Raw genomic sequence first — 13913 nt, 5'->3', positions numbered from 1 at the left:
AAAAAAAAAAAAAAAAAAAAGATTCTCATTGAGTTTTCCTATTCAGGAAAGCATCCTATGGCTAAAAAATCTACTTTGCCATACTGGAGATAATCCATGCCAGCTAACTAAAATAACCAACATAATTCTTTATTCTTACATGTAAACAATAACAAACAATCACCAGAGATGTCTGAGAAAACGAGTACCATAAAAATAAAAAAACAAAGATGGTGTCCCTATGCTACACCATTTTCAGAGTCCTAATCTTTGAGTTTTAGACACTTCAAAGTCCTAATTAGCATTTATCCCAAGGGATTCATCAAGCTATCAAGTTCTCTTGTACTAAGACTACTCAAGGTCCACCCTGATTTGTCTATGAATCTGGGGAAGGGTGACAGCTCGAATTTGGTCTCCATCTTTATACACATTTACAGATAAGGTGAGTGAGGAGTTGAAGGGCCCAGGGCTTTAAGAATACCTATGAACTTTGTTCTATAACAAGATGTCAACCCTGAAACTTGTAGTGTCCAGGTCCATCAGGATCTGAATCATCTAAAGATATGTCTAAGACAACTTCCTCCAGAGACTGGAGATGTTGCTCATACCTATTAAGCTGTGTGATCTGACACACTGAAACTTCTTAGAGGGGTTTATGTAACTAATTTGCATGGTAAAATAATCCAGATAAACTGGTTGTCAAGACAGATGGAAGCTGGCTAAGTGAGGCTGAATTTTGATTACTCAACTGAAATGATTCAGTACAATTTTGTATATCTGACTTATAATTATTTTGAAATGTTTACCACAGTGGGGTGGGAAGGTTTGCTCTATATTAACAAAGTGAAAACTTAGGCAATTATCCAGTTATTTCAACACTTTTATTTTTTCCCTGCCATCTGCTAGTAAAAAGAATTTTGATTAAAATACTTAAATAGTTGAGGCAAAAATGTGCTTGTATGCGTGTGTGTGTGTGTGTGTGTGCGTGTGAGAACGGTTTACAGTTACATGAACATACAGATAAATAAATAGCCCTGCTCTCCACTTCTTTCTGATAGAACTTTCTTTCCATTAAAGTACTCCTGTGTTAGTCAGCTTGGGCTGCCATAACCAAATACTACCTATCTACCTACTACTTCCTACCATGTACCTACCTGTGTTCAATTTTCTCTCTCCACTAGGAAAATAACAACAGCAACAACTTTATCATTATCATAGACTAAGGCCATTTCTAAAGAAAAAGTTGAAAGTGGGGAGAATTATCATAAAACATGATTGGTAATGAAAAGAGTGTTATGTGTCAGGAGGATGAATTAGTGAGAACAGACTTTAGTCAAGTGTCTTTCTCGAGAATCAACTCTCACGGAACCTCCAAAACATACATAAGATGAATTACCCTGGATGGAAAATTAAACTAATAACCCAATTAATGTTTTCAACAAAAGTTCCACTCTTTAAGACTTCAAAACGATTTTAAAAGTGAAAAGAGACTGGGCGCGGTGGCCTGTAATCCCAGCACTTTGGAAGGCTGAGGCAGGTGGATCACTTGAGGCCAGGAGTTTGAGACCTACGTGGCCAACGTGGCAAAACCCTGTCTCTGCTAAAAATACAAAAATTAGCCGAGTGTAGTGACGCGTGCCTGTAATCCCAGCTACTCAAGAGGCTAAGGAATGAGAATCACTTGAACCCAGGAGGCCGAGGTTGCAGTGAGCTGAGATGGTGCCACTGCACTCCAGCCTGTATGAGTGCAGTCTGAGACTCAGACCCTGTCTCAAACAAACAAACAAACAACAACAATAACAACAACAAAAAGTCAAGAAGAGTTTTCCATAGGAATACAAATTTTATTTAGTTGTATTATGTCTCATCTTTTCTTAAAGTTCTACTGTGGAATTATTTAACAATCTTAGATGTAATATTGTATGCTGTATAGTTAGGAACATTCTAAACTACAGACATTTTGTTACTCAATTCCTTGATTCAGAACTCAATTGCATTGACAGCAAAAAAAAAAAGAGACATTTACCAAAAGTTCAACATGGAAAATCATCTGGAAATCCAGCTTTTATTTCTCAGTGCAAACAATATATATGTTTGCCTTTACTATGTTTCAACAAAAATAATGCCATTTATATGCTTTTAAAACTTATGAAATACTTTTACATAAATTTCCTCATCTGAACTTGACAACAACACTGTGAGATGGATAGGAAAGCTGTGAGGGACAATTCACAACAGGGGAAGCTGAGTTTGAGAGGTTAGATTCATTTCTCAAGGTGGAAAAGAAAAGATTACCATGGGGCCATATCCAGAGAACACTGTAGACTAAAAGGAACTAAGATTGAAAGAAAAGAAAATATTTCCTGGAAATATTACATAGAAACCTGAAGACTAATCTCACATAATTATTTAAAACTGTAATACATGAACGAAAGAACTGCAACAAGTGGCTTGTGGGAAAGCTATCCTACTGAGAACATAAACTGGCACTACACAAGTTTTGATAAGGAGGAAGGAGGCAAAAAAAAAAAGGCTCAAGAAACCTCATTCTCTGATTTGAAGGTGACATGTCTAATTCTATTGTAAAAGCAATGTCACCCTAGAGTCTGTAGAATTCAAGGAGTCAGTGAGCAGATATATTTAAATATGTAGACCCAATCCAGGTGCAATGGCTCATGCTTATAATCCCATCACTTTGGGAGGCTGAGGCAGGAACATTGCTTGAACCCAGGAGTTCGAGACCAGCCTGGGCAACATGGCAAGACCCCATCCCTACAAATAATTTAAGAATTAGCCGGGTGTGGTGGTGCATGCCTGTGGTCCTAGCTATTCAGATGGCTGCAGCAGGAGAATCACTTGAACCCAGGAGGTCAAGGCTACAGTGAGTGGTGTTTGTGCCTGTGCCACTGCACTCCAGCCTAAGCAACAGAGCAAGTCCCTGACTCAAAAAATAATTTTTTATATATATATATAAAACACATGCACACATATCCCTATTTTATAAACGTAAATATATAAAATATCAAATATATTTTATATAAGTATATAAAACATTTATATCAATTGTATATATTACCTTTACTTATTTATAAAAAAGATCTAGAATCTATTTCTTTTAGAACATTGACACTATGCATAAAAGTTATGGTTATAAAATAAATTTTTTAATATACAGCATTTCTTAAATCAGTGGAAGAATAGCCACTGAGGAAAAAGTCTTAATTTCCTTTTATATATAGCTGTGGATTACAGCACTGCAACAATAGTTCTAACTCTGCTATTGCTGTGCATTTGAAGCCAAGATGATGACTGTATTGAAAGAGAGGGAAGAAAAAATCAATAGATTATGGCTTCAATGGAGCTCACAACAGTGCTGATTAGAGAACACAAATGGATTGCATAATAGTGAAATAACCATAAACTGGGTATGGATTTAAGCCTATGTTAAGGCCATTCTTAATTGCATTGTGTCTTTAGAAAACATGCATTGAAATTATAACAGCAAATTAAATCTATTCGACCGCAAAATTTAATACATAAGAAATAGCATTTATTAATGATCTGGAAGAAGGAGTAAATAGCATGTTAATGAAATTTGCAGATGCTGCTAAATCGGAAGGTGTGACAAACAACAATGCAGATGGGGGCTTGATACAAATGGACCTTGAAAAGTTAAGGAAGAACCAACAGTGACAAAAAAGAAAAGAAAAGAAAAAAGAAAGGTCGAACCTATATAAATATCAGTTAGAAAAATTTCAACATGAGAAAGAATAATACAAAAGAAGTGTGGCCAGAAAAGTGACTTTGAAATTTGACCAGGATTTTCTGATTATAACAAGTTGTTAAATCCACAACTGGGAGGTCCTAACCCAGATCCTGGGAAGTAGTAGTCATTCCCTTACTTCCCACTCTTCCTCCAGGCAGTCCAGAGGAAGTATGTTACTTAGTTGTAGACTTTTGGTAGCAAGAGAAATGAAGAAAACACAGATCAGGCACATCAGTTAAAAATGCATATGAAAGGGATTACTATGGGAGACAGATGATTATGTATTAGTATCATCTAATCAGGTATATAATGAAAAAGACCATGAGAAATCTACAGATATCTGAAAATTTTATATAAAAGACATTTATGTCACTTGATTATTTATGAGTGATTGTTAAATGGATCTAATAGCTACCTTATAAAATATAATTCTTGCTTTTCCAGAAATCAACAGATAGAAGAGTTCTCCTGCTCTATTGCACATCCCTAAATTAAAGAAATTGGTGGTACAGCTGAATGACACATGGGGTTATACTGTTGGGTTTCTTAGAATGTCTGGAAGTTGGGGTCTGAGAATTTGGTTTATCCAGGAAAACAGCAAGATATGTCTAGGGGAAGCTCTGAGGACTGTAAAAAAGTAACAGTGTATCTGTAATGTTTACCAGCTCACCTAAGATATAGCCACCTGGGGATGAAAGTTCATCCCTGCTTACTGGATCTTTTAAAGTAGAAGCCCCAATTTCAGAAACTTGACTAGGTTTATAACACTTTATTTTTATGTAGTTATATTATGTATGCTTTTCTTTAGATTTCACTAATGCTTTTTTGAACACAGGCTGCCACCCCAGCACTTGGGATGGAAGCAGGGTATTCTTGGTTATCAGGTGTGACAAGGAGTATGAGAACTGATGTAGGCAGGTTCCAACGTGTAGTGGAAGATGTTGGGAGGGGCAATGGCGGAAAAATTGAAGCTGGGCCCATGCACAGACTTTTTCCACCTGGGTATTCTCCTTCTTGAACACTTCTGTAGTGTTTGAGGATTTGTGTATAGGAAGATATTCTTTATAGCAGTCTGAGACTATTCTTGAACGATTAATTACAATAAAGTAGTGAGAAATCATGCCTTTAAAACCTTAAAACTCTTGTATCATCTTATCTAAACAGGTACCAGCCCTTTGCTGCTACGTTATTTAGTTAGTAAATTTTGTTTTAATAAATTAGACAGAAAACTTTAAAATCTTTCAGAAAAACACTACTCGACGGCATGTACTAAGATATGGAATACACGGAATTGCCTCTGATTTGTGCAAAGGTCTTGTGGTACATATTATAAAATATGCCACTTTTTTTTCCAATTTTAGCAATGGCTGCCCCTTTGAGAAAGAATTATAGAGACTGACCAGGTGCTTCTTATAGCCCATTTCTTTATCAAAACATCTAAAAGTATATTGATACACAGTACAATAAAAACAATATGGGCTATAGACTCAGATAGATCAAGGCTTATCTATATTCTGACTTTGCCACATATTAGCTATGTGATATTCAGCAAATTACTTAGCATCTCTGAGTCTTCAGTTCTTCTTTTACAGATTAAATAAATTAAATAAGTAACTTATTTGCATAACTTCTGATAAAATGCTTAACACAGAATCAGTGTTCATGTAGTATTAGTTTCCATACTTCTCTGCAAATGAACTCTCTGAAACAGTTAAATGTAGTTCCTTGAATCATAATTCAATTAGGAATTCACTTTCTCTTATTCATTTCTTCATTAAATAAATATTCACTGAGTGATTGCAAGCAATGTTTATGTCAGTTGAGGTGGGTTTGCACAGATATAATAATATAGGTGGATCTTCCCTTTAAAGATCATGAAGAGAGGGAACAACAGCTTGTAAATAATCATAATATGGGGCAAAACCCAAAAGGTAAACAAAAGTATTCTAAGATTCCAAGGGCTGAAAGATTACTCCTTCTTTTTTTGAGGCAGGGTCTTGCTTTGTCACTCAGGCGGGAGTGCAGTGACTTGATCATGGCTCATTGTAGACTCAACCACCTGGGTTCCAGCGATTCTCCCACCTCAGCCACCCAAGTAGTTGGTACTACAGGTACATGCCACCATGCCTGGCTAATTTTTAAATATTTTGTGGAGGCGAGGTCTCAGTATGCTGCCCAGGCTTCTGAGCTCAAGTGCTCCTCCTGCCTTGGCCTCCCAAGATTACTTCTTTTTTTTTTTTTTTTTTTTTTTTTTTGAGACGGAGTTTCGCTCTGCCACCAGGGCTGGAGTGCAGTGCCGGATCTCAGCATCACTGCAGCTCCGCCATCCCGATTCACGGCCATTCTCCTGCCTCACCTCACCGAGTAGCTGACTACAGGTGCCCGCCACTCGCCCGGCTAGTTTTTTGTATTTTTAGTAGAGACAATGGGTTCACCATGTTAGCCAGGATGGTGTCGATCTCCTGACCTCGTGATCCCGCGTCTCGTTGTTCTCGGCGGTCCAAAGTGCTGGATTACAGGCTTGAGCCACCGCGCCCGGCCCCAAGATTACTTCTTAACAGAGGATCGGAAAAGGCTTTTGAGAAAGGGAGCATTTTAGCTGGGCCTTGAAGACAGCAGGGGTGCTAGAAGAAAGTAATTAAAAGGAAAGCATGGAAATTGGAAAATGAATGATTCTATTTGTCATGAGGCCTGTGATGACGTGAGATAATGTTTGGGTTAGAAAAAGGAGGATTTGGGGTTATAACTTTGGGTTAGATAATGGAGGATTTTGAATGCACCCTAAAGAGCTTGGACTGACATATTAGGCAGTAAGGCATCAATAAAGGTTGTAAGCAAAAGTTTTTTAGTTTTGATAGGATTCTTCTACCTAATTTATTAGCTATTCCTTCTAAATTCATGCTAGTCCCTAATTAGATATGCATGCTTCCTAGGTCTTCATCCAAGTTGTTGAAATGTTCAACAGGGCAGGATAAAGAAGAGAGCCCAGTAACGTACCATTTAAACCCTTCTCCACCAGGGCACTGATCCACTCATCAGCATTTGTGGCTCAGTTTTCAATCTAATAGAAATTCACTGTATTGTGTTGTCATCAGTTAAAATTTCCCTCTGATTTCTACAGCCATCCTGAGAAACACTGTCAAATGTTTCACTGAAATCAGATCCACACTGACCTCCTGTGACACCAGTAGCAAAAACTAGAAACATCTTGATTTCAGTGAACCCATGCTGGGATTCAGTGAATCCCAGTGTTCATATCCAAAGTCATTACCAGCCCTTCACTTAACAATACCACTTAATAATAAATAACTCCAGGATTCTGCCAGAAAATTATATCAGTTGTTATGTCTTTGGGAAGAGGTATATGAATTTCTTGCAATAAAGTAGAGTTAAGGTTGAGTAGAAAGAACAGCAAGGCTCAGCCAGGCGTGGTGGTGCGCGCCTGTAATCCCAGCACTTTAGGAGGCCGAGGCAGGCAGATCACGAGGTCAGGAGTTTGAGACCAGACTGACCAACATGGTGAAGCCCTGTATCTACTAAAAATACAAAAATTAGCCCAGCATGGTGGCATACACCTGTAATCCCAACTACTCAGGAGGCCGAGGCAGGATAATCACTTGAACATGGGAGGCAGAGGTTGCAGTGAGCCAAGATCATGCCACAGAACTTCAGCCTGGGCGACTCAGTCTCAAAAAAAAAAAAAAAAAAGAAAAGAAAGCAAGGCTCAATGCTGAATGGATGTGACAAACTCAAGTTATGATTCAGTCAAAGTTTAGATCTAGTATTTTAAAGAAAAGTAGCATGGCAAACAAGAGTAAAGAGTGAGCAGTAACTAGGACTCAAGACTCAGATATGTAGGACTTTATTATCCCACATGACTCTCAGGCAGTATGTTCCTAAGGAAGGGACAGTCGTTTAAGGACTGGGCTGGCACCACATCCCAGATTTTCTAACATTTAGCAAAGTGCTCTCTTCCCTGCTTGATGCAGCTGCCCTCTTATGCTGCATCTTGAAGCAGAGAACAAGGCAACCAACTCCCTTCAGACTCTAAAATAACAGTTCTCAAAACGCAGCCTGGGGACCCTTTGGGGGATTTGCGAGGTCAGAACTCTTGATAAAAATATTGACACTCTCTCATGAGTATACAGTGGAATTTCCCAGAGGATACACGTAGTATGATATTGGAATAAATTCAGAAGCAGATATGGGAATCCAACTGTTGTCTACTAAGCCAAACATTAAAGAGATTTGCAAAAATGTAAAACAATGGTATTCTTTTAGTTTTTTAAAATTTGGGGCAATGGTCATTTGTCACTAAAATGTTATTTATGTTAACATAGGTAGGCTTATTGGCTTATTATTTTTAAGTCAATTATTTTTAACTTTTCTTTTTTTGAGACGGAGTCTCGCTCTGTAGACAGGCTGGAGTGCAGTGGCGCCATCTCGGCTCACTGCAACCTCTGCCTCCCGGGTCCCACTTCAAGCAATTCTCCTGCCTCAGACTTCAGAGTAGCTGGGATTACAGGCGCGTGCCACCAGGCCCAGCTAATTTTTGTATTTTTAGTAGAGACGGGGTTTCACCATGTTGGCCAGGCTGGTCTCGAACTCCTGACCTTGTGACCCACCTGCCTCAGCCTCCCTAGTGCTGGGATTACAACCGTGAGCCACCGTGCCCAGCTTTAATTTCTAATAGAATAAATATTGCTAGATATGACTCACTTAAAAGCTATTTGGTATCCTCAGTGACTTTTTTAGGGTGTAATGGAGTCCTGAGACCAAAAAGTTTGAGAACTGCTTGATCTGAAAAAACAAGCCTAAAGTCCACCTTTTGCTCCCTGAGGGAAGGCAAGTTGCCCAACCTTTCCAAGACTTTTTCTGGCTCCATAGCACGGAATGATGACTTAAACTACCTGCTAGGGTTATTGTGAAGACTAAATGGGGAGAGTCTGTGTAAAACTCTTAATTCAGTGCATGGCGTATGACTATTCAGTAAATATTAACCATCTGTTATTATCATTGCTTCTGCTATTACTGTTACTACTACTACTGCGGGCTATTACTCCCTGCTGGTGATGTCTTTATTCAGATACATAAAGAACTTATTCTTTGAACTTGATAATGCTTTCAGGCCATTGCACTTATTCCCTTTGCCTGGAATATCTTTTCCTCCTTTTTGTCCAGCAAATCCTCATCATTTCTTCTTGTATCAACTTTGAGCTTCTTTGACTTGGAAGCCTTCATTGACCTCTCAAAACTATGCTAGGTACCCTGCTGAAAGCCTCAATCTTTGCCCCTTTAAGAGCATACCACAGTGTAATTGCTTGTGTCTTTGCTGGCTCTTCCATCGCACTCTGAAAACTCTGTGAGAGAAGGGACCATGCTTGTTCACTGCTATAATCATAAAGCTCAGCACAGTGCCTGGCAGTCAGTAAATGCTTGTTGAATACATTTTGTAAAAGTCTTCAATATGTCTTCTTGCCACACAGCTCCTTTCATGTCCCAGGGTGCCTAAATAAACTCGATATCCTGAATATTCTTGTAAATCTCTTTGATCCTCAAGTTAGATGTAAAAACTAAACTCAAACAATGATCTAGGCTTCATTTATAATTTTAAGGTAATGGTTAAATGACTTACAGGATGTTTGATTACACACCTTATTTCCCAGGGATTTAGAGTTGTACAGGAGGTAAAGTCTTGGTCTTTGCATAAAAGTTGGGTAATTCTTAGCTGTGATCTGGGCATAGACTATGAACAATTTAAGATGGAGAACTAAGACAGCTAGAGAAAATGCCCCTGGGTGCCAGCTTGCACCATATCTCTTACCACTATAAGAGGAGCGGAGGATAAAGACTGCTTTCTTCCATTTAGTTGCCATTCCTTCTGCCATTCATAGAATTTGTGTCTGCACTTTTCTCATCCACTGATAGCTGGTGGCAGTTTCAGAATATCTATTGGAAGAGGGGCTTAGAGGAAACAGTCACATTGAATAGGGGGGTAGGAAAGTTTTTCCTTAAGCTCTATTTGTATTTTTCAACTTAGATTGCATGTTTCTTTTGGAGAATGTTCTTGGATATAAGAGGGTGCTAAGGACTTCCAAGCCACCCCACTGCTAAGAGTACATCTATTTTTAGTGTGGAAACATTTGAAGTAAATGAATAGACAGGTTTGATAAGAGAGGTTTGACTAGATCTTTTTTATGATTGCTTTTCACACAGGTAAACCTCAACTCTGCCTGGTAAGCATTAACCAATTCAAAAAAGATTTGCAAATTCAAAAAAGCAGTCAGTGTTGAGAACACATACTAGACTATATTTATGAGGTCTGGGGCCCTAAAAGATCAGTATAATCAATAGGAAATAGGCAGCTTGACAAAAGAAAAACCAAACTTGGGGCAATCAGTTTATCATGCAATCATTACATATTTATTTCAGCTCTGGACAATACAATGCTGATACCACATAATAGAAGATGTGACCTCAAAGGGCTTGCAACCTATTTGGGAAGACAAGTAAATGTCTACTAGATTATCATTTAAGCATGCTTCTGAGACTAATCTCTAGTGTTCCTTGTTCCTGCTGGTTATTCTCTTGGCCTAATTATGTGAGGAAAACAGAATGAAGGAAAAGGGATGGGAAGCAAGGGCGATGTGGCTAAAAATATTAATGCTCTTAAGCCATGGGCTCCAAATTTAAAGCAATACATTCATGGTTTTAAAGCTGGAACCTGTAACTAACTTCTAATTAGTCCCTCTTATTTTGTAGAGGAGGAAACTGTGGCCTATCCTGCAAAGCACTATAGCTGATAATCGGTGGCTCTAAGATCAGAAGTCAGGTTCTCTGACTCTCAGTCTAGTGTCCTTTCCATCACAAACAAGTGCTTCTGAAGGTAAGGTAAAATGACTGGAGTCTTCCCATGCCTGGGGTCTATGCTAAAGAGCCTTAGCTTTTCCTTGAATGGATAGGATGGAATTATTTGAATTATTTTATTAGACTTGCATTACAAATTTTTTTAGCATGGCAATTTTCATCAATTCTAATTTCTCAGTTACCAAAATACAATTTATTAATGCTAAAATCTCCAGTCCTTATCAAAGGGCAAATTAATTTGAATATCAGACTAATAAATTGTTTTTTAACCTCCATTCACCCTTCCCTCCACTTTCATATCTTTAACCTATTGAATGACTTACAAATTTTCTATTTCACTCTTGACCTCTTTTCTGAATTTCAGTTTCATATTTCAGTTGCTGCATCTCTACCTGTTTTTACTTCTATGACCTCAAACTCAACATGAAGCCAGCTTCCCTTTCACGTATTCCTATTTCTGTCAGTGACACCATCATTCTTCCAGTCATCCAGGTCTGAAATCTTGGCATCATCTCTCCTCTTCTTCTCTTCTAAATCTTGCTTCTTCTCTTCTAAATCTTGTGGGTTACCAATTTCTGTGCCCTCTTGCTGAAATATTTAATATTTCTCTCAATTCCATTTCTTCTTCTTTTTCTTCTTCTTCTTCTTTTTTTTTTTTTAAGGACAGAGTCTCACTCTCATCCAGGCTGGAGTGCAGTGATGCGATTGTGTTTCACTTCAGACTCGACTTCCCCAGCTCAAGCGATCCTCCCACCTCAGCCTTCCGAGTAGCTGGGACTATAGATGCGTGCCACCACACCGGGCTAAGTTTTTGATTTTTTTAGAGATGAGGTCTCACTATGTTATCCAGCCAGGTCTCAAGTAATCCTCTCAGCTTGATCTCCCAAAGTGCTGGGATTACAGGCACCACACCCAGCCCATTTCTTTTTTTTAATTCCATTTCCTACACCCTAACTCTGGTCCTCATGATCCCACAACCAGGTGGTGACAATATCTACCACTCATCCTGGTCCCATCCTAGCAACCCAATCTACAACTACTGTGGACTACTCTCTCAAAATTACAGTTTAAACAAAAACACAAACACCATTTCACCCCTCTGATTCTAATTTTTCACTGCTCCCCGGTGTCCATGGATAATAAAATTCAAATTCAAACTCCTGGATAATGTTGCCCATGCCCTTGCCACCTTCTCGCACTTTTCCTTCACAAAACCATCCTCCCCAATCAGAAATTTCTTTTCTTCCCAACGCCCACCTCTACCTTTGGCTTAGGCCTGTAATGGACTCTGGTTCCTCATCTGAATTCTGCTCAAGTAGAGCAGCGGACCACGGCCCCTCCTCAAAATTCCAGAGGTACCTATGATCTTTCTAGGGAGGCAGACTTCAGACCTGTGTTCCCAGAAATCTCTACGTTTGTCCCTTTCCCAACTAGAGAATTAACTCTTGCAGGGCACAAAACAGCCTCTATTTCTTTGCGTCCCCCGCGCCTGTTTGTTGAAGACTGAGTTGAAGGAGTAGCAGGTGGTGTTAACTCGTCAAAAATATGGTGGCCAGGGGAACACCCCACAGCTCTCCCCGACAGCAGGGCAGGTGTGTCTGGGGGCTTCGGCGGGTGCCGGGGCGCGGGGCGGATGGTGCCCCCCGGGCGCAGGCCAGGGAGGCCCAAGCGCCTTCCCCACGCCCCGCTTGCCCGCGCGTGTGAGGGGAGGGCGGCCCGGCCGTTCCGCGCCGGGAGATAGGTGGTGCTGTTGCCGTGACTGTCTTCCTCATTGGCGCCGCGCAGAGAGGCGGAATGTTCAACTCCTGACTCCGGCGGAAGCGTGGGAGCCGCGCGGGCCGCTGTCGTCCCAACCCCCGCCGCCCTCGTCGCGCGCGGGGCCTCCGCGCCCCCGGCTGCTGCTCGCACCCGGCCTGGGAGCCAGGTAGGATCCAGGCTGGAGCCCGCGGAGGGCGGGGAGGGAGGGGGCGAGGCCCGCCGCGCTCGCGAGTCGTCCCCGCGTCTCGGGGCCGAGGCTCCGCCGGGGCCCGGGAGTCCAGGCGGCCTCTGGAGGCTACTCGGGGTTCCCCTCCCCGACCCAGGACCCGCGCGGCGGTGGCTTCGGTCGGAGCGAGTATTTGCCGCGCCGGAGGAGTCCTTGCTGGACTTCGGCCGCGGCGCCGCCAAGTGCGGTTCGGGAGAGTTCGGGCCGGTCCCACGGAGAAGTTGGTGCCTGGAGGCGCTGGGCGCAGGCCGGAGCGGCTCGGGATTCCACGGCCCTGGGCGTGCGGCACGGGCAGGGGCTCTGCAAGCAGCAGAGCCTGCCAAGCAGCGGGTGGTTGGGGCACTGTCGGGAGGTGAACTGCGAGGCCCCCAAATCAGGGCAGGATGCAGGCCACTTCCCAGCACTCGCTGTGCGTGCGAGGAGGGACGACGAACTTCTGCTTTTCTAAGAACTTGGCGGCTAGCGGTGTTGCTTCCCATCCATTTTCTTTCATTCTGTTTTCCTCACGTAATTAGGCCATGCGAATAACCAGCAGGAACAATGAACACTAAAGATTAGTTTTACAAACATGCGTAAATGTATCCAGAGCCACCCAGAGCCGCCGCTCCCCGCCCTTCCTTCCCCGGGCTTGGGCAGCGTGGAGCGCCCGCCCTCTCGGGCTTCCCCGTTTCCTCCCACCGGAGCCCGGGTTGTCCCCTTTGGCGACCCTCAGGCAGCCGTCTTTTTGTGGGCTCCCAGACCTGCACCAGGCCCAGAAGTACTTACCCAGGCCGCCGCCTCGCCTGGCCTCGCTTGCCCCTGACAGCTTTCAGAAAACTTTATTTCAGGACTGGCTAGATGACATCCGATTGCCTAAAAAAAAATTTTTAAAAGGTTATCTCTGTTAGATAGCCGAAAATGTTATGTTTCTGATGCGCTTTGAGATCGCGCATAAGCACTGTTTATGGGGAACTTAATTACTATTTTTGTTAGTTTCTGTAATAATGAAAGCAACACAATTTAGGGGCCCATTCCAAGTATAGTACAGTAAGCAGCTCTCATTAATAATGGTGTGTGAGAATCGTCTTACAGAGTGAATTTGAGGATATTTGAATTAAGATTGTTGAAAACGGTACCTACTTTAACCCCAAAGCTGTTTTAGGAGAGATTTCTTGTTTCCCTGACCTTCCTTGAAATTAACAGCTAGGATTTAGTGGATCCAAACCTCCAAACACGTTTAAAGACAAAAATAAACAAGTGATTCAAGGCTAGTTAATGTCCTCCTTGTAGTAGGCCTATCTCCACAGTGAAATTTCACTTGTTTTCAATTATCAAAAA

The 13913-nt window shown here is 41.4% G+C and overlaps 2 protein-coding genes across 3 annotated transcripts in view; one reads left to right on the top strand and one right to left on the bottom strand.

Moving 5' to 3' along the window:
• LOC108518523 (translation initiation factor IF-2-like) overlaps positions 1-13804 on the bottom strand; it is a 17751-nt gene extending 3947 nt beyond the window's left edge. The window contains exons 1-4 of the mRNA XM_017856955.1: positions 13716-13804; positions 13362-13448; positions 12182-13143; positions 1134-1156 (exon numbers count right to left, since the gene is read on the bottom strand). Coding sequence (XP_017712444.1) covers positions 1134-1156; positions 12182-13075 — 917 coding nt within the window. The 5' untranslated portion in view covers positions 13076-13143; positions 13362-13448; positions 13716-13804. The remainder of the gene's footprint in view (positions 1-1133; positions 1157-12181; positions 13144-13361; positions 13449-13715) is intronic.
• Positions 11486-13913, top strand: part of MAP3K20 (mitogen-activated protein kinase kinase kinase 20) — a 193374-nt gene continuing 190946 nt past the window's right edge. Inside the window, exon 1 of one of the 2 annotated variants that reach the window (XM_017856968.1) lies at positions 11486-12536. The gene's annotated coding sequence lies outside the window, so the exon portion shown is untranslated. The remainder of the gene's footprint in view (positions 12537-13913) is intronic. The other variant, XM_017856971.1, reaches the window with a different exon arrangement.

The sequence above is a fragment of the Rhinopithecus bieti genome, unplaced genomic scaffold (assembly GCF_001698545.2).
Source record: "Rhinopithecus bieti isolate Rb0 unplaced genomic scaffold, ASM169854v2 scaffold_43749, whole genome shotgun sequence".
NCBI classification, from domain to species: Eukaryota; Metazoa; Chordata; class Mammalia; order Primates; family Cercopithecidae; genus Rhinopithecus; species Rhinopithecus bieti.
Note: the sequence above shows the minus strand (reverse complement) of the source record. Positions and strands in the feature narration are given on the sequence as shown.